Consider the following 18,812-nt stretch of genomic DNA (forward strand, 5'->3'; position numbering starts at 1 on the left):
CACAGGCCTGCATCACGCGTTGGATCGCTGGACATGTATGAGTGTCGGCAGAGATCTTGTTGCCCCGCTATAGTGTGTGCACGTCTTCTTCAGCACTTGAACAGCAAGCTGTCGTATTTTGCGTCTCACGCACTGGCATGTGTAAATTTCGCCCGGTGAATCCGACCGCTCGCTTTTCGCTAGGCAGGAGAGAGTGATCAGCGTGAAGACGTAAGGCTGCAGACCTCGGTAGAGAAAACACCTGTCGAATTTTGACGGTCCTCACTAATCGCACTCAATGACTGTCTCGTTCAGGTTCTGCGGTACAAAGTCAGTGGCTACATCGCTTAGTGAAGAAAAAGGTAAATAGCTGTCGACGCACTCAGGCCCATCGGGGACTGCTCCAACATACGCAGATTGCAGGCGACTGATTCTACGGCAGTCTGTGCACGCGCCTGCTGTCTGTCAAGCGAATCGGGTCAACCATGAGTGCGGCGCTCAACGTTCGTCACGTGCGTTTGAAGTGCATCAATATGACTTTGTGTTCAAGCAGAACGATCGATAGTCTGCACATTGGCCATCGGTCTATATCATGTGTATGCTGTTGGTGAGCTGCCTCGAGCCATGCTGGCTACTTTACTGTAGCTTAAAGTCTTCTGGTGAGCCGCTTTTTCTTCCTGCAGTCTGCAGTAGAGGCCGACTAGCTGTCCGTCCGCTGTCCCCGTCTCACCCCTTCACATGGTCTCGATGTCTCCTGCTGCACCGCTTATGGCAGCTGCTGACCAGTGGTGCTCGTCCTGCTCGCTCAACCTCGTCCTCTTCTACTGGGGAAGGAGGCGCGGGGCAAAGGCGTGTGGCCCCTGTGGTGGATCTCCTGCGATGCTGTTGTCTGTGCCCACACACGGATGACGATCTTTCGGCCGGCCAGAGCGGACACAAAAGTTTAGCGGGCTCCTTGGGGGTATGTGGAAACTTCAACTTGTGCGTAGTGTGTCACGGGGAAGAGGTCACGCACGAGGACAAGACCTGCGTGCAAATGAAGATCGCTCTGCATCCGCCAGTGGCGCTCGCCTCTACTCTTCCTTTTGGCCTCAAGTGAGTCTGTCGGGACGCGATTGAGCAAAAAAGAGAGCGAGGTAACCTAGTTGACGTGCGACGAGTTTGTTGTAATCGTCTTTGGTGCCGAGGGCGGTCGTGTTGGCTTCACGCTCTGTACAGAGAACCAACATGACTTATTTGGTGCCGTTCTGCGTTCTCGTTCTCCGCTGTCCGTAGCTGTCGCATAGAGGCTCTGCAGCCGGCTGCCGGCCCGTACGCCCCCGCGAGGTCTTCAGGAGCTTCGAAGGCCAGTGGGCGATTGGCTTTCGAGTGCCGTCTTCACCTGAACGAGCAACTGCACCTTCATCAGCTTCCCCTGGCCGGTAAGGACGGTTCAGTGCCCTTACTGAGCATGTCAAGTCGATAGCGCTTCGTTACACGTGCGAGCTTGCAGTACATATAGAGTGCGAGTGCACCGAGCTCTACGCGCCACCTGCACGAGCTTTCAGCCATCAACGCCTCTTCGATTTTCTGACCCATATCAAGTGCCTAGTGCGCTCGCTACAGATAGGAGGGGTTTGTACTGAACTATGGCACTTTCTTGCTTGCGCTTTCTGCCATACGCAGGCTTCATCTACCTTATCGCCACAGTCGAACCGGAAGATGAATCCAGTCCGCGGCACGCATCCCCGCCAGTCCAGATACATCCTGTGCCTTATTCCCTCCTGCTTCCCCCTCGCGCTGCGGCGGCGCTGGCGGCGGATGAACAGAACACTGCTACGAGGCACAGTGAGGAAGACAATGATGGAGACGGGCTTCACGAGAGCTCTGAACAAAGGAGCGAAGCGGTCGTAGAGGTAAGCGCTCTGCGTCCTTATCGCCGGTTGTTACGGTATGGATCCGGAGACCTCATCCGCTGAAAGCCGTGTCTTCAAAGGCGGTGAGGTGGAGTTTGTGGTGCGCGCGCTAAGCCAACGAGACGAGGATGCCAGCACTATGCTTCATGCCTTGTTACATTACGGGGGCTTCACAGACAGCGCTGTTCAATAGTAGGAGCTTTTGCGCAGAACGAAGACAGGTGCACGCGCGCCCGCAAGCAAAAGGAGACTAACTGCGAAGGAGCTGCTGTTCGCTAGTATTTGACTGGCCTTTGACTCTGGGCAAAGGCTGCGGCCCGCTCTGGTGAGCTCGTGTTCTCCTTGTGCTGGCGGCGTACTTCCGACTACAGCCAGTCAGCGCCGTGTCGGTGTGAATTCTCTAGTAGTTTTCTGTGTCGCCTTTCTTCGTAGCTTCTCTGTCGGGACACCCGCGGGCATCGTCATCCCCTTCGCCTGTTGCTGTTCTTCCAACACGCCCACGTCCCCGGTGCCCCGCCGTCTCTTCTCGTGCATTCGTCGACGTGGATGGTTTCATTCCTCAAAGGTGCAGCTGCCTTCATACGTGCTCACCTTTCGTGTGCTGCCGATGCACGTGCTGCCAACAAAAGGCTGAGTCGCCGTCCTGGTGGATCCACTCAAGTTGGCCAGGCCAGCACGACCGTGTCCGCTGGCGGTGTGACAGACAAGCGTCCGTCTGCGAAATCTCTTGAATCTCCTCCGGAGACCGACAAGCCAGAGAGTCTGACTAATTCGCCCGGCGGAGGAGTTGACGGTACTAGAAAAGAAGATGCAGAGTTTTACTATGTCACAGACGGATCTTTAGTGGAAGACGAAAGTAACTGGGCGCTAGCCACGGCTAACGCCGTCTCTACTGTGGCTGTGAATGCCGCGGCCGCAGCTGCTTCGGTGGCATCTGCGGCGCTGCAAGCAGCAGAGGGGCGGCCGGTAACCGCCGGGTCTGGAGGTGATAACAAGCAAGGCGGGGAAACTGGTCCTGCGAAGCTACAGCAGATGTTGAGACGTGTTGCAGGGGAAGCGGCCCAGTTGTGTGTCGACGGAGAGGCAAAGCGATCAGTTGGCGTCTATGCACTGGATCACAAGGTTGGTCAGGCAGACTAGAAAGATGGCCTCCGAAAACATGTATGTGTGGCACCTGTGTGTGCGCTTACATTACGCCAGTGGGAAAAGGTCCTGGGCTTCTCTCCAGTGCTCTTCTGTACGTGGGTGTAAGGCCGTATATCTCTTCTGGGGAAGACGTGCCTTCTCTTGCTGTTACCTTTCATCTTGTGTGGTGACGGGTTCGACTTTCTTTGCTCCTTTCTATCTGAAAAAATAGGTTTTAAATTCTCTCTGTGTCCGGAATGTGCGTAGTGGATGGTGGGTTTTCTCTGCAGAAACGCCATTGTGTATCAGTTGCTTTCTGCTGTCGGACGCACGAACGATTCTTCTCTCGTGTTGTTTCGCTTCTTTGTCGGAGACGCGTTCTGTTGTACTTCATTTCACGCGTTGCAGGACAGCCGCCTCTGCGTTCGGTCCCGAGTACGATGAACTGGCGACCACTGGCTCAGTTCTTTCACCATGTGCATTGTTATAAGGTTCACCTTCTGGTCTCGTATTTCGTTCATGTCTTTCCAGGCAGAGGCATTCTTTATTCACCTACCCGGTCTAGGCACCTCTCCCTTTCTGAACATCCGCCGGCCGGTCTCACCCGATTGCTGTCTCCCGGTTCTCCCTCTAGCCCCACAACGTTCTTCTACTCCGTTAACCAGCCGCTCGCTTCCCTCGCTCGATGTCGCCATTCGGATGTGCTCCGCTCCATTGCCTCTTCTTCGTCCTGTACAGCTCCTTTTGGTTTTGCCCTTCTACCTGGTTGTAAACGCCACCGCGAGTGCCATCTCCGTCCGGCAGTCACGGTGTTTATCTTGTCGCACCCATGGCAGCAGCCGGCGGTGCCGGCGCTTGACTAGAGCTTCGGATCAAGTGTTTGGAGAAAAGGACGGATCAGGGCAATGGCCGACGGAAGAACACTTGGAAAGAGGAAACTACGGAGAGGGGCGAGTTCAAGCAGAAAGGACAAACAGTCGCAGCATCGCAAAAGGCGAGCGAAGAAGAGAGACACGAGAGGACCGACGGAGCGCGTGGGTGTTGCGAGAGATAAGTGAAGTTGAAGGGACGGGTCGGATGATGTCGGAGGGCGCCATTTACGTCGGGCCCCGTGAGCAGAGGCCGTTTTTCTGGAGTAGCGCAGAAGGCGCCAAATTCATTCAGCTAGCGAGGTATGGAACATTTGAGAGTTTTAACAGCACACGCAGTTGTTCCTCCCAACAGGAACCTGTCATCTACCTTGCAGAGTGTACACATTGAAGAACCCTTGCGTGCCCGGTCCCTGTGACAGCGGGTAGCCGCCCCGGTGTCAGAAGCGCTCTCGAGGCGCCCCTGGAAAACCGTACTGGGAGCTACAACCTCCATAGTCAAATGTGTTACAGAAGAAGAGCCGTAAAGCCCCCAGATGTGACAGCCGCTTCAGGACTCGTGTCGCGCCTGGTTCTTCTTCAAGGAGTGGGACAAACATCACAACGAAGTCTCTCGGAAATCGTTGGGCACCTACTGTATTCGTCTTTAGACTATGGGACCGGCCGTACGAGCCAGAACTACAACAGCGATGCGGCCGTAATCGAGCTCCGATTGACTGGCCACATAGAAGATCTGAATCTGCGGCGTCACTCTCCAGGGGTGCGGTCCTTCCTTAATCAGCATTCGCTGCCAGAACTGTGTGTCGCGTAATCGCCATTGTCAAGAGTTGGAATAGTGTGCACAGAACACACGACGAGTTAGTCCGGCCTTTGTGAAGGCTGTAAGTTTCGGACCGTCGTCATCAGCCTCTGCCTCACGGTGCGGTAGTCCGGCACACTGCTGTTTGCATGGTATTCTGGCATCTTCAGTTGAATTGAGAGACACCGCTGTAGACCTACCGTCGCAGCGTTGTTCCACTTTCGTTTGCTCCTTGCGGTCTTTCTGCGGGTATCATCCGATGAAAATGTTGTCCCATCTGATTTCATAAGTAACGTAAATTATGTCTGCACTTAATTTGGTTACCCACATGTGCCCTCAATAGTCTAGAACTGAACAGGTCAATGTGGCTATTTTCTTTTGGTGACTTCCCAGGGCGCTGCAGTACACTGTCGTGTCGAGGTCGTTAGTGGACGAAGCTTCTAGTCGGGTTGCCCAAACCGACTCAGAGCGCGCAAGCGCCTCAACTACTCAGGGTCCTGGATCGGGTGCTGGCGTCTCCATAGCAAGTGGGAAGGATCGCGAGACCGGCGTGTCAGTCGGCGGGGTGACATCTAGCTGTGTAGAAGGCTCTTGCTGGTCTCAGTGGTCAGGCTGCTGTCCACTCAGCACCAAGACTCAAGACTGGCCTGTGCGTATACCCCCCGTCCCCCGGCGAAATCTCCCAGCCGTTACGCCGAGATGCTGCATATGCAAGTCCACAGTGGCCGAAGTACTCCGTGTGGGCGCCGGTCCCGCGCCAGCGGACCAGAGCATCATTGACGGACATGCGGCGATGGGGTCCGCTACATTCACAGCTCACGCAGGTGACGCTGCCGTGGCTGGGATGTGTGACAGTAAACAGCATAAGACAAAATTGGGTAGTAGTAACGAAGACATCGCCTCTCAGTCCCTTCAGTTGGCACAGCCTCCTGAAACACCGACGGGCAGAAGCAAGGAGCACGGCGACAAAGCTTTTGTAGATCCCTTATTGGGCGCGCTCGAGTGCAGGGCTAAGGAAGTGACGGCGCTGCTGAGAACCGACATGAAAACCCGGGAAGTCGTGCATCTACAGAGATATCACCCATCCCACCAGGACAAAAGCCCTTTTACGCTAGCGCAAGATCTTCACCGCAACGCAGTATCTCCACCTGCAGTCCGTGCCTCTGAGTCTGCACCGGGAGAGGGGATCACAGTCTCTGTTTCCTCGAGCCCACCTCGCAGGGACCCTATGGGCGCTACGCAGTCGCACGGCACATTGTCGGCTCTAACGAACACTGTTTTCCAGCCGCAGGCGGCCTTTTCTCCTTCATCGCTACCTTCTTTGCAGCGAACGGCAATGACAACGGATGCGTCAATAAGGCAAACGAAAAGGTCTCAAAGTCGCACCTCAGTGCTGCGTATTGAGGTTCGTGATGGCCCTGCAGGTGGAAAGACGGTCGTCGTGCGAGAGGAGTCGTGGAGTTATCCGAATAGTGTAAGCGTCCGAAATAGGTCGAGTGTCCCTTTATTGGTCCGACAGTGTATGCATGCGAACGCTGCTGCGGCTGCAGCCGCTGCATTGGAAGCATCCCGCAATGCCGCAGATGCAGCGTTCAGAGGCTTGGAACTTGGCGGTGGCACCGTGGGTGAGGCGGCTTCAGGAGCAGCCGTTCAGGACGTTGGGAAAATGTTATCGTTCTCGACCGATGAATGGTCAGACAGTGATTACGACGGCGGGAACAGTAGCGATGCGGCAGAGGGAGGGGGAGCCTTCTGGAGCTTATTCACTGGCGGAGCATCCGATGTGAGGGGATCCGGCGCGTCTTCCCAGAGTTCGCGGAGGCAGGCGTGGCCGCTGATCGATCATCAGTCCGGAACAATGTATGTCTCTCCAGATGTAAGTCGGGAGCGTCTTGCAGGCCTTCTGGAATTTCTTTTGACCCAGAAACTGCAAGGGGCTCTCCCGAAGGACAAGCATGATGCAGCCCGCCTGTTGGAGGACAGCCACCGACGTGACCCAGCGACGAGGAGCAGCGGCCGCAAGGATGAATTACGGGGAAAGGGGGGACGCCCTGTCGAAGAGGAGAGGCGTGGCGATGGCGACTGCTTAAACAAGACAGGGGCGGAGCGAAACAAGGGGTGGTGCGCGTGTGCCGCAGCAGCAGCAGCGCCGTACTTCTTCGGTCCAGCACCGTTCCTGATCAATCCTGGTGACGACGTTTTGCTAGCGTGGGACGATTGTAGACGTAACACGTCTATCGAAGTAGGAGGAGCACCGTTGGCGTTCCATCCTCACTTCTTCAGTGGGGCAAGGTCCAAGGCAGATTTTGTGTCTTCTCGATATTTTGTTCCACCGTTTCTAGTATGCCTGCCTGTTGGAGTAGATTCCCGGTGGCAGCGGCAACTGCTGAAGCTACCGTGGCTTCCCTCCGCACAGTGGCTTGTGCTTGATCTGCGTAGAGATGGTACTGCGTCCACGGTAGTCGTGTCTGACTACTCCCCTCTGGGGCCAGCATCGTTGCATCCGAAATCTCTGGATGCCGTTAGTGGCGGAATGTCTAGCAGAGCCTCGCAAAGGCTCGTTCAGGATCATGGAACTGCAAGGAAGATTGCGGAGAAGCACCGTCAGCTCTCACCCTCTCACAATACAACGCGGGTCGACTCCGCTTCTCCCCGAAGCGCCTCTCCTTCTGGTGTGCCCGCCCTGTCAAAACGTGGGAGTGAAGCAGGGCATGCATCAAACCAGCAGCCATTCTCTCCGCGAGACGGAAAGTCGGACCGCGGGGTTGCAGCCTCGGGTCATAAAAGGGACAACACGAGAGAAAGATCAACAGCGGCCGCCGCTTCAGACGCTCTGCTAGTGTCTCAGCAGAATGCCTTCGCTGCGGCGGCGGCAGCGGCATCAGGCTTATCGCAAGTTGCGGCAGACGCGCTTGGTGGATCTTGGTTCTCGTGGGGAGGAGGAGGAGGCGAATCCAATGCGCAAAGCCGATCCAAGTCTTCTTCGTCCGCGGGGCAAGAGGCTTTGTCTTATGACCAGGAACCGGCTCCGCTCGTGAAACTGAATGATGGCAGGAGACGATATGAGAATAGTGGAACAGTCAGTTCTGTGTTGTCGTACTTAGCGGGCGTAAGGCAGGAAGGACAAAGTCAACGGGATGGAATTGAAGAGTACGGATTTGGGGCCGAGCTTGTACCTCTGCCATCTCGGAGGAGGTCAGGAGACGAGAACTTTCCCGGGCTGAAGACGATCGGGAGGACGGATCTTCATACCGGAGATTTCTCGGAGGCTGTTGGCTCTCCAGCAGGCAGCGGGACCGAAGAAGGTACAAGGAGCAGTGCTACAGGGGGGCGCCCCGGGGGCTTGACGGATGATACGACGTTGGTGATACCGGTGCACCGATTTCTTCATACCCCACCGTATCTGTCGAAGCCGCAAGCCCACTCTGAGCTTCGTACCTATGCAGTCTCCCTGCAAAAAGACCCGCCTTGGCTTTTCCCCTCCATTTCGCTTGGCCAGTCAGTTCGTCGGCTGCAGAGGCGGAATGCGCAACGCGAAGCCTACGACCGAGGAATCTTTGGAGTCCTACAGAACCCCTTGGTCGAAGGCGGTGTATGGAGGGCCGACACGAGGCAAGGACGCGATGGTTCGTGGGTAGCAGGAAGGCACGAGAGCGAAATGCGAGAGAAGCTGGTTGACGCGTACAGTCGGCGCAGTGCAAAGGGGGAAATAGATCGTGAAAGGCAATCCAGTCCTACCTTTCCAGAACGGGACAGAGCAGTAGCACTCGGGCGTGCCGTCAAGACGCTGGACAGTCCTGCGTTGACTCATTCTCTAACAAGGGAGAGCACGTTGAAAACCTTCTCGTCGATCAGCTCTAATGTGTTTCGTTCCTCTGACGACCTACAGGGTGATGATATGTGCCGTGACCTCTTGCCGCAGGTGAAAACAGTCTATGAACCGATACGCATCCCTCTTTTCCTCGCCCCTTTTTTCAGCGCATTTCGACAAGAAGACAAAAACGACAGGGATGCAAGGAGGGAAGAGGGAGACGGGGCATCTCGTGGCGACGCATGGTGGGGTTTTGGAGGTGGCAGTTCTGGTGCGATGCCCTCGAGAGATGCAAAATCGAGTGATGAACTCCAGCCGGAAGAGGCTACAAGAACCGGCGTCGTCCCACTCGCCGATCAGAAACTGCCTTATCTTTTCTATATTTGCGATGAAGAAGAAGACAGGCAAATGTTGCTTCATCAGCATAGCTTGGAAAAAAAGCACGGAGAAGGCAACCCAGGAGTTCACAGCGGAAAGGAGACAGGCCTAGAGAACACCACTCCTCTCACCGCGTTTCCTTCAGGTCGCGGCAGTTCCCCGGGGGGTATGTCCGGCACTGACCCCGCAGGGGACCGTCCCGGAGCGAGTTCGCCGGACCCAGACTGTAGCCGTAGGGGGAAGGACGCCACAAAGCGGCAGGAACACAGAGGGGGCGAAGGAAGGGGGGGAGATGAGTGCCAGCCTTCGCCGGCTACAAGCGCTGGAGGGCGGCTGAGGCAACCAAGCAGAGTCACCAGGAGCTCCGATACGGAAACGGACGGCAGTTCCACTATATCCACGGAGCGCTTCAACCTTCAGTACGCCAAGCGACTCCGGGAGGAGACCAGCATCCTTACCCAGCTTCCTCCTGCTCCTCTGCCTGCATCTCCAACCCCAGAGCCTCCAAGGAGGGAGATCCGTATATGTATCCCTCAGCTGCTTATTTCCGTTGTTGCGGATACCAGGCAAAAGAACCCTCTCACCCATCGGGTGAGTTCTCTCGACTTGCCTTGATACACAGAAGCAGAAGTAGCGCTGTAGTCTTCATCGTGTAGTCGTTAAGGGGTACTTTGTTTCCGACTCAGTTCTTGTGTCTGTGGAGGGTTCTGAACGGGTGCAGATGTCGATGTGTGGATTGACCTTCGGTATCTCAGTTGAGGGGCTCTGTGCACCTAGCGCTAGCTTCGTTGCTAGTAACACGACCATGCATTCGCACACAGTCTCGATGTGACGCTCCACGCTCAGGGGCTCAGTCCTTGTTGGCGCAGCCGAGAGCGAGAAGCCTGTCTTCTTTGGAAAGCCTACAGATATGTGTGTGTGGTAGACGCAGCCACCCGGGAGTGCCAACACGCGTAGTAACTCAGACTCTCTGCTCCTGTCTGAGAGAGGCCTGCTCATGCGTGGGTGATTGGGATGGCCAATCAGCTGGCCGCCCCGACATCGTCAGGCCCGGTGAATCTCTGTGTATCACAAGGGAAGGTCATGACGCTGGTTAACCTACTGTATCCATTGGCTGTTTCTGTTCATGACAGCTCGTCAAGGCGCCAGACGAGCTGATGCTGATCTCCATTGATTACTTTTCGCTTCTCTTCGCTGCTAGCGATGGTCACCAAGTCGTCGCCGCTTCGGTTCAAGATCTACAGGTACGAAGCAAGTGTGTCGCAGGCTTGGCACATGCGAAATCTGCCATACGAGACCAGAGGCACGGGTAGTGTGGATTGATGTACTCTCCCTCGTCGTCAGGTGGTTTAGTAGGCAGTCAAACTAGAAGTCTGCTTGGTGAGAGCCGAGCTGTCGTGTTGCGTTTTGAAAGTAGATTAGATTTGACCACTAGCATTACGTGTTAAGAAGCGTGGGCGCAAGGGGGGCCCAATGAATGTTGAAGACCTGACGAGGTACTCTCGTTTTTCCAAGAATCTCCACTATGCGAGAGGAACTGGTGACTGGACTGATGCGTGAATCTTAGTAAAGCTTTTGGCTCGTAATACGCGTGCCGTGTGGGGTTCCTCCCGATCGGACTGCGACTGCACAGAAAGGGGGGAATTCGCCGGGACGGGAGAGTGAATTTATCATTCGTGTACCAGCGGGCGCTGCATTCTGGGGCTCGGCGGCGGCGGGAAGAAGCCTTTTACAGCTGTGTCTGTTTTCTTCCTTCGTACCTCCGTGTTGATTGTGTGTACTTGGTTACCGCTCAATTCCAGTAGTAGATACTATACATCCGTCCCAAAGATCCTCCGGTTGACACGCGGTGCTCTCTCTCTCGATCGTTTTGCTCTGCATTCAGATTGACAACATGCGCATACATGCTCTATACCCCGTCCTTCTCCAGAGAGCACTTCGGCCTGTAGTTCCTCCGCTGCAGGTAAGGCTCCTACTGCTAGCAAGGTTGCTCCGCCTTTGCCCCCCTGGTCATCCCGGAGCCCGGGGGTGTGTTCTTTGAACGAGTGTTTTTTCAGAGCACTTTTTGTCACTGTGGGACTTTGAAAGAAGCGTGGTCTTGATTCTTCTTCTGTTCGTAGCAACGGACGGACGGGTATTTAAGGGCTCGGCGGTTGCTGGGACAGCGCCACCGGCTGTTCGCAGTGTCTCGTGTTCGAAGGCGGGTGGCCTGCCGCGCATGGTGAAGTACCTTCCTTGCTGTTGACTTGCCGAGCCCTGCAGTACTGCTTTCTCACATGCATTCACTAACAGGCGAGTGTGTTCGGTAGAGTGTACTTCACAGCAGTGAAAATACTACTCGACGACGAGAAGAACTACGTCCGCATAACGGGAGAATGAGTCCCTAGGCCTCATGGGTACAAAGGCAGCCGTCAGCGCTGACAACAAATACGGCGCTACCCTGAAAAGATACGGGACTCTCTCAGTGGTTACATAAGCAGGTTAAGTTGACACATGTGCGCCGGCGGGCGAACTTCTTCCTTGTCTATTGCAGTGGAGATCACGGAGACACGCCGAAGCCAGTGTCTATCGTACCTTTGCTTTGACGCCATGATACCGGTCTCGTTATTGTATATCCATTACGGTTCCGCGGATCTATGGAGTGAGTGCTTCTGTGGCGCAAGGAAGGGTCGTGTGCCCCTGGCTGCACCTGTTAGGCCTCTGTAGCTCGGACCTTGTTAGTACTTACGTCTCCAGTGCTCCGACCGGGACCATCGTACACCTGGGCTCGTCCGTGTCAGGTTGCAGTGAGAAAGAACAGGGGAGGGAAGCTGTCCGTGTTTCTTCGCTCGTTGTAGCTTCGTTGAAGTGCTCAGTAGCAGGCTTAACAAGTGTCTGGGTGTGTCTGTTGTATCCGCCGAGCCGATTGCCGTGAAAGAGCACCGTGTACAACTTGTGTGGTGCTTTTTCTTAGGAAGCTGCGTCCCCCCTAAGCGTGGCAGCCGGGCGTGGTGACCTGTGGCGCGGTGTCAGCAGAGACGGTAGAGCCACTGCGGGCGCAGTTTACAGTCTTTCTAAGCCTCTATGCGAATTTCTCTTCAAGCGACGCCTGGTTCCCCAACATGGTAATGGCTGTGGCGAAGAAGTGACGTACGTGGAGAATTTCACCCTCTCCTTCGTGGTAAGTTCTATCTTGGCGCCATGACGTCCCGAAGAGGTCACGGCGTGAAGATGGGTGTGAACAACTTTCTTCAATGCGTTGGCTGTTTTGTCTCGTGTCACTTAAAAGGCATACGGCCTTCACTTGAGCGAGAAAAATTCAGCAGGAGTGCATATTCCGGTCATGCGTTAAGTCCACCCCTCTGCCCGTTCCCCTTCACCGAAGCTCCCCTGAAGAAAAAGGTGTGACCTGCAATGAGAAGTTGGACCGCACTCATTCTTGACACCTCACAGATACGGATGAATTTCTAGACGGTAAACTTGTAGTGCTGTATGCTGGCTTTCGTAAAGATAAGAAAGCCGAGATATCTCTGACAAGAGAGGCTTTTGTTAGTGACTTGAATGTGTGCCAATGCTACAAACGAGGCTCTCCCGGAATCTCTGATCACCTCTGCATGCCCTACTCAACAACGCTTTTCTCTCGCCCCAGCAGCTGGGGTGCCTGTCCCACACTGTTGTAAGGGTTACTGATACGAAGCGTCCAAGTGCGTTATTTTGCTTTAGCATCAATCAAATAATTACAAAATTGGAAAAATCTGTGTTGTGACTGCTGTTACGTTTCCTCACCGCCTCTGTTCTAGTTAGTACCTTCACGGTGTTCAATCATTCATCCCAGTTTACGCTTCCCTCGCTATGCTTGTGTCTCGGCGTCATAATCGACTTTCCCTTCCTCACATTCGCTGACACATTTCAAGAGACGCAAGCGTGCCCTGAACGTGATCCCCGAGAGAATTTCAAATTCGTGTTTTTCTTCTTTCAAGTACAGGACCAAACTGACCGACTTCAGTTCAGACTTGTTAGGTTCTGTTACACACACACGAACCAGCCTTTCTCTAGGCCGTACAGAGGAAAAGAAGATCTCTTTGTTTCTGCAATGGACTCGTTCGTTCTTTCCTCGGAGGGATGACAGGTATATGTGAGTAATGTAGGTACGGACATAGTGGTACATGATGCTATAACCATAGCTGCATGGTTGGATACAATATGCTGTACGTCATGTGAAACTATTGTCTGAAGGCCAGTACTTCACGCCAGTGCGTTCCTTCTATCTCACGAGATATCTCGCTTGGTCACTAGTCATTCAGAAAGGCTCTGCATTGTCCTCGTCGATGGTTTTTTCGGCTGGTCTATCCGTTGTGTCATTCCTCTCGTTGTCTATCTCTCCAGCCCTTAACAATTCGTATGGATCTGGACTTTCTTGAAGCCTTCCAGAAGGCCTTGAGGGACCTTCACCGAGCAGCTACCGTCCAGACGCCCCCCTCGCGATCTGATCCGGGCCTCTCAAATGATTCATTCCGTGGTACGGGAGCTTCGCGAAAGAGATTATGTATCAAAAGCGCTCGTCGACCCATTTATGATACTCATTCCTCGCCCCGAGCGCGTGCGAAGGACGCACTGGCTCGGGCCGAGGAACCTACGACTGATTCTCTACGGAAACGAGACGAAGTCGGTCGTGCGGCGTCTGATCGGTTGGGCGTAGGACAGCGAACTCCGTCTGCAAGCAAAGGGAACCACGTGCGCGTGGGGGCATGCCTGAGTGACAGTAGTAGGCGGAGACAATCGAGCGCTGCGGCTCTGCGTGTCACGTCATCACTCAACGAAAGCGATAAAGCACCAGGAGGGCGCATGCGAAGTCACTCTGCGACTCCAGCTCCATGCCGAGACATTCCTAGGGTTAAGGTTGTACAGGGCGCCGGTGCAGCCAAAACCCACAGAGCAAGCAGCGGCAGTGGGTCTAGAATACCCGCTCATTTTCTCCCGGAAACTGCGTGCGGCTGGGAAACTCTCCCTGCAGCATTTGGCGCCTCTACTCACGTATCGAGAATTGCTGTGAAGGAGACCCGTGAGAAGCGCTCGCCAAACAAAGAGAAGAAGGAATGTTTGGAATGCTCCTCTGCTGAATGCGATGGCCCCATGAATCCCGGTCTTGTTTTCCTCCCACGGCTTCCTCCAGCATCTCTGGAGCGGGTTCCACTCCGGCGCTTCTGCATACGCCACTTGTCAATTGAGCAATTGCTTGTTTCCTTTTCGTTCCGAACAGGAGTTAACCCTCTTAGTTCTTTAGCTCATCATCACTGGTTGCAGCGTGCCTTGCTCTCCCTCTCTTCTATAGAGGAGGCCTCGCTAGGCTTCAGTGCTTTTGAGCTTCCCGATGATACAACCTCTGCGCCCGGGCAAGGGGGAGACACCGGGACAGTCCAAACAGAGATGAAGCAGCAAATCTGTATGCCAATGGGTGAACTGCTTCAGAGAATCTCTCAGGCGTATAAGCAACAGCTTATATGGCAACTTTCACACTTCGTTGCGTCCATCGACATTCTGGGGAATCCAGCAAGGTCTTTGGCTCACATGAGACAGGGCGTGAGGGACCTGGCATTGCATCCCTTGCATGCTGCAGAAAGAGGAGACGATGTGCTCGAAGGTGTATACAAGGGAGCGAGCAGCTTCATTCGTCACACAGGTACGACTAAGGACCGGCTGCTGAAACACTTCACCCGCAGTACACCCAGGACGATGGTTCGTCGACCACGAGTCTCACTAAAGAGTGTCGGCAGTCTTTGTCTACGTGACGGGAGAGCTGTACATCACCCAGGTTTCTGGCTGCACGCAGTGTGTTGACGACGTCACGGTTCCGCCGGAACTTTGCTCGTGCCCGGTAGGCTCGGGGGTCCTGAACACTATCTGGTTCTGCCTTGAGCACTTCGTACAAACGCATCTCAGCGAAAGACTAAAGCAGCAAAGTTTCCGTGCTTTCTGAAAGTCAGATCACTGCTCCACAAAAGTACATTTTGGAAAAGAAGTCCTTTTTTTCTCGTGTTCGATCGCCCTGCAGCCATTTCATGGACATTTCATCAGCATACCATGGCCAACCGTCGTCAGGCATTCAGCCTGGACCTAATGGTCCACGGCACCATAGTCGTACCCGTTTCGCGGGCGGTTCTTGTTGTCTCCAAGTCCAGGCATTCAGCAGACACAGTAGACACGCCCAGCTGACGTATAACACCATTTACAGTTAATGTGTCTTCTCATTGGCTCCATCGCGGCTCCCTCCGGTATTCCGCGTGTCTATGATGTGTGAACAGGCTACGGCTTTTTCGGCGGTCTCTCGCGCATGGCCGGCGTTGCCTCCGACTCTCTTGGTAACGTTTGCGGAAACCCCAAGACTCTCATGCTTGATTGACGTTCAGACGCTAACCTGTAATCATAGATGTATATAGCTAAGTAATTCTGTGAACTAACTTGTCTTCCGGAGAGCTGCAGCGGTATACTTGTTTTTTACCAGACTAGGAGAGCGGTCACGCGTGGCTGTTTGACAGGTATACAAGGCAATTGGTATAGACGTGCCTGGACTCGTCTTCGCAGTTTTGACGTTTCCACTTCACATTAGACCATCGTAGAAGGCGTAACATAATCCGCTGGTCCTTTGTTGAGACCATCGCTCCTCCGGTGGCGGGAAGTGAAAGGCTCAATTGTACTTTAGAACTGCTACTCTGTGCTACAGACATGTCGGGCTTTGTCGTGCCTTCTTCGCGTTTTGTGTCGACCTGAGCGACTAAGACGTGCCAGACGGATGCAAGCTCCTGCGTTCACGATTTACTGATTTTGAAAATCTAGAATGTCCCAGTCTCCCTTCCCAGTTTTTTTTGCTATAGTGGACCCGGTTTGTATAACCTGCCGTGATTTATGCTGGAACGTGTAGGCGCTTTGACTTTGGACGACGCATACGTCAATCGGCGACAGCAGCAGCAACGCCGGCAGAGGCCCAGAGGTGTGCAGGAAGGTATTACTTTTGGAGCGGAGGCCTTCGGAAAGGCTGTTTTGGGTGGACTTACAGGTGAGTTGGGTGGAGAAGGGAATAGACACTCTCCGCGGGTCGAGGAAAGTGCCGGTGACTTCTGAATCCTCGACGGAAGACTGCCGGAGTTTCCCAACTGTAAATGCCTCCAAGGTAGTGATCGTGCGCACAAAATAGTGAAGCGAACCATTGCGCGTTTCGCGGAACGTACCGCTTGGTGGACAGCCAGTCGCAGCCTCGTCCGACCCACTCCCAGGTGGCATGAAGCAGCTGTTGTTGTTCCGTCAGGTTCGCAGTAGCAGTTTACTCTTTGGCGGCGGTTTGGAACGGCGTTGTCGTGGTGTACAGTCAGATCTTCCGTCTAGAGTTAGCAGTGGTGTAAGCCTTCCCCTGAGTTTCCCTGCTGTGTAGTGGACTCTTGAGTGGCGCTCCGCGGTGCGCCAAACCTGCCTCTCTCCACGTGTGTCTACCTACACTTGAGCGCAGGCTTGATTGAGGAGCCGATCAAAGGGGCAAACGAAGCCGGCGTGGAGGGACTGCTGAAAGGTGCGGGCAAGGGTCTTCTTGGCTTTGTTGTCAAGCCCCTCACGGGAGTGCTCGACTTCGCCCAAAAAACCGCGGAAGGAATCAAGGTTAGTTTGCTGACGAAGAGTGTGCATGACATTTTACTTACGAGGCTGCATTGGCGGGTGACTGCGTACGGTTTGTGAATGTCTTACGCCGTTCTTGTTGTAGATATGGAACCATGGAGTTCTCTGGATGTGGCATAGGCTGCTCTTGCTCAGTTTTCGACTTCGTTGCGGAGATCTGCTTTCGCTCATTTCTAATAGAGGCCGAAACTGGAAACGAGAGAGGACTTTCTTTCAATCCCCGCGGGGATGGATTCTTGTGTAGCAGTGCAAAGTAACTCCTCGATGACCGAAGTTTGAGCGTTGGGTCTGAAATTCTTCTACATTTGAAACTGTTTCTCTTTTTTTCCAGGAAATTTCCGAAGTGGACCCTGCCAGGAGGTCAAGGCGTAGGTTGCCGAGGTTGTTACTGGGACACGAGCGTCTGCTCGTCCCGTACGACGAAGAAGCTGCTCGAGTGAAGGAAGCACTAAATGACGTCGATGGAGTGTGCTGGTAGGCTGCTCTCGGTTACCGATTTCAACCACCGCCCCCGGAGGATGGTAGCCCCGCATGAGGCACATGGCTCTTCCGGCAGCGCAGAATGCTTCCTACGCAGAGGAAACCGTAAATTTGCTTCTGAACAAGAAAAACACCCACCTTCTTTCCAGGGCGTGCTCGTTCACTTTGAAGTGTGCGCGTGAGAGCCTGGGATGCTCATGTTTGAGTGTCCGAGAGAAATTGCAGAATAGTTGTCTGGGATCACGCTGAATTTGATTCTGTCTGTGCTCGTTTTTTCAGGTCGACAATCCCGTTCCTATCGTTCGTCTACGACATCCCATTTCAAAACGTGGTGATCATCACAGACACGCATCTACTGCAATTCCGCCTTGCAGCCCCCTCAACCAGCGCACAAACGCAGCTCGTCACGCTTCTGCCGTTGTATCTGCTGGTCTCTGTGCACCGGTGTAACACCCGGCCCCAGTCTAAAGAACAGAAGCGCCGTGTGGGGATTCTCCTTGTCATTCGTAGTCGGAAGAGCGGCGCCCAGCATCTCGAGCCTCGTCGACCTGGCACTGCAAATAAAGAGGGGTCGCCGTCACACGAAAAGCAGGTTGGAGTGAAACACAAGTATATCTGGTGTTCCTCAGTCGATGCACAGCACGAGCTGGACGCCCTCATACGAGTGGGACTCATGCGGTGAACCTGAGTTTCATGGTAGTTTTCGATGTGTATAGATGCAGTATCACAGCTGCACTCCTCCGCGTACCGTCATACGGTTTCAGGAGATGACTTCCGATGCATGTCTCATTTGAATGAAGCCGGCTAAAATGCTTGCCTCCCACTTCAGGCAAAACGGTACGTGTCCCCATGGACTTGAAAACCGAAGAACGGGGAGAGCCTACACAGAATGATTTGTGCCCTGAAGTTCTGTTTCAGACCATGTGATAAGGTCTGCCACCTGGCGCCAGGTGTCTCTACGAAGTGTCATTCGCTTTTTTGTATGACTGTAAAACTTTGAATACATTTCTCACTCTAAGCTTCTTGGGCGATGGAGTGCTGTGTCGTGGTACATTGCGAGCCTAAGCAAATGCGAACTAGCAGCCTTTTACTATACTATGTAAAGGCACGGGGCAAGTGCGAAGGGTTCTGAGGACCTCCCGCCACCTGGCGGCTTCGGCGACATTGCCGCTGCGCCTGTAATACCGGCGGAAGTTGCGGAACTGCGCCATCTTCCGCATGAAGTGACTCTTGCAGCGCTAGTCTGAAGATACTCCCGACACACTCTCAGGTCCTCACTGTGCCGGCATAGCTGCTGATACGGAGCTGTCCACTTACAGCCAATCAGACTAGCGCAGGTGTGCGGTGCGACGAGGACCGCACACCTGCGCGAGTCTCGCCGCACGCCCTCCTTGAAGTAGCACCGCGAGGCACACAGTCATCTCTTGTTACCAGGTACTTGTTCACTGAGTGGACAAACCGTTGCTGAAGTTGACCCCCAGAACGGGCGAAGCCGATAATTTAACAGAAGGCACGCGTAACAAAAGCGAAGGTGAGTTTGCACGGTGTCACTCGGCGTGACTGGCTCTAAGCCAAGACACGCCCAGTCGCCTGTAGTCACTCTGTCTTGCTCTTACACCTTCAACTGCTTCACTCTCGCGGGAAGAAACGGCTGTGCCTACCTAGGTGCTGACTGCGATCAGATTGTACCCAACATATTCTTGTCAATCCCTTACTGAGTAACGATTCCGTACGAAGAGTTTCTCGTCGGCGACGATGCCTTGTTCGCGACTTCCTTCGGTACACTGGTTGTCAAATGTGACTACACGACTTTCAATGGAGCCCTCGGGTCT

General features: G+C 54.2%; 1 protein-coding gene across 1 annotated transcript in view; it reads left to right on the plus strand.

The window, feature by feature from the left end:
- CSUI_001867 (vacuolar protein sorting-associated protein) overlaps window positions 1-18,094 on the plus strand; it is a 44,556-nt gene extending 26,462 nt beyond the window's left edge. The window contains exons 11-25 of the mRNA XM_068062070.1: window positions 663-1,074; window positions 1,255-1,400; window positions 1,645-1,874; window positions 2,307-2,996; window positions 3,531-4,171; window positions 5,061-9,447; window positions 9,990-10,100; window positions 10,742-10,819; window positions 11,810-12,016; window positions 13,222-14,515; window positions 15,138-15,194; window positions 15,755-15,889; window positions 16,337-16,482; window positions 16,832-16,974; window positions 17,260-18,094. Coding sequence (XP_067925956.1) covers window positions 663-1,074; window positions 1,255-1,400; window positions 1,645-1,874; window positions 2,307-2,996; window positions 3,531-4,171; window positions 5,061-9,447; window positions 9,990-10,100; window positions 10,742-10,819; window positions 11,810-12,016; window positions 13,222-14,515; window positions 15,138-15,194; window positions 15,755-15,889; window positions 16,337-16,482; window positions 16,832-16,974; window positions 17,260-17,662 — 9,080 coding nt within the window. The 3' untranslated portion in view covers window positions 17,663-18,094. The remainder of the gene's footprint in view (window positions 1-662; window positions 1,075-1,254; window positions 1,401-1,644; window positions 1,875-2,306; window positions 2,997-3,530; window positions 4,172-5,060; window positions 9,448-9,989; window positions 10,101-10,741; window positions 10,820-11,809; window positions 12,017-13,221; window positions 14,516-15,137; window positions 15,195-15,754; window positions 15,890-16,336; window positions 16,483-16,831; window positions 16,975-17,259) is intronic.
- The last annotated feature ends 718 nt before the right edge of the window (window positions 18,095-18,812 follow it).

The sequence above is a fragment of the Cystoisospora suis genome (genome assembly GCF_002600585.1).
Source record: "Cystoisospora suis strain Wien I chromosome Unknown contig_751, whole genome shotgun sequence".
Classification (NCBI taxonomy): domain Eukaryota; phylum Apicomplexa; class Conoidasida; order Eucoccidiorida; family Sarcocystidae; genus Cystoisospora; species Cystoisospora suis.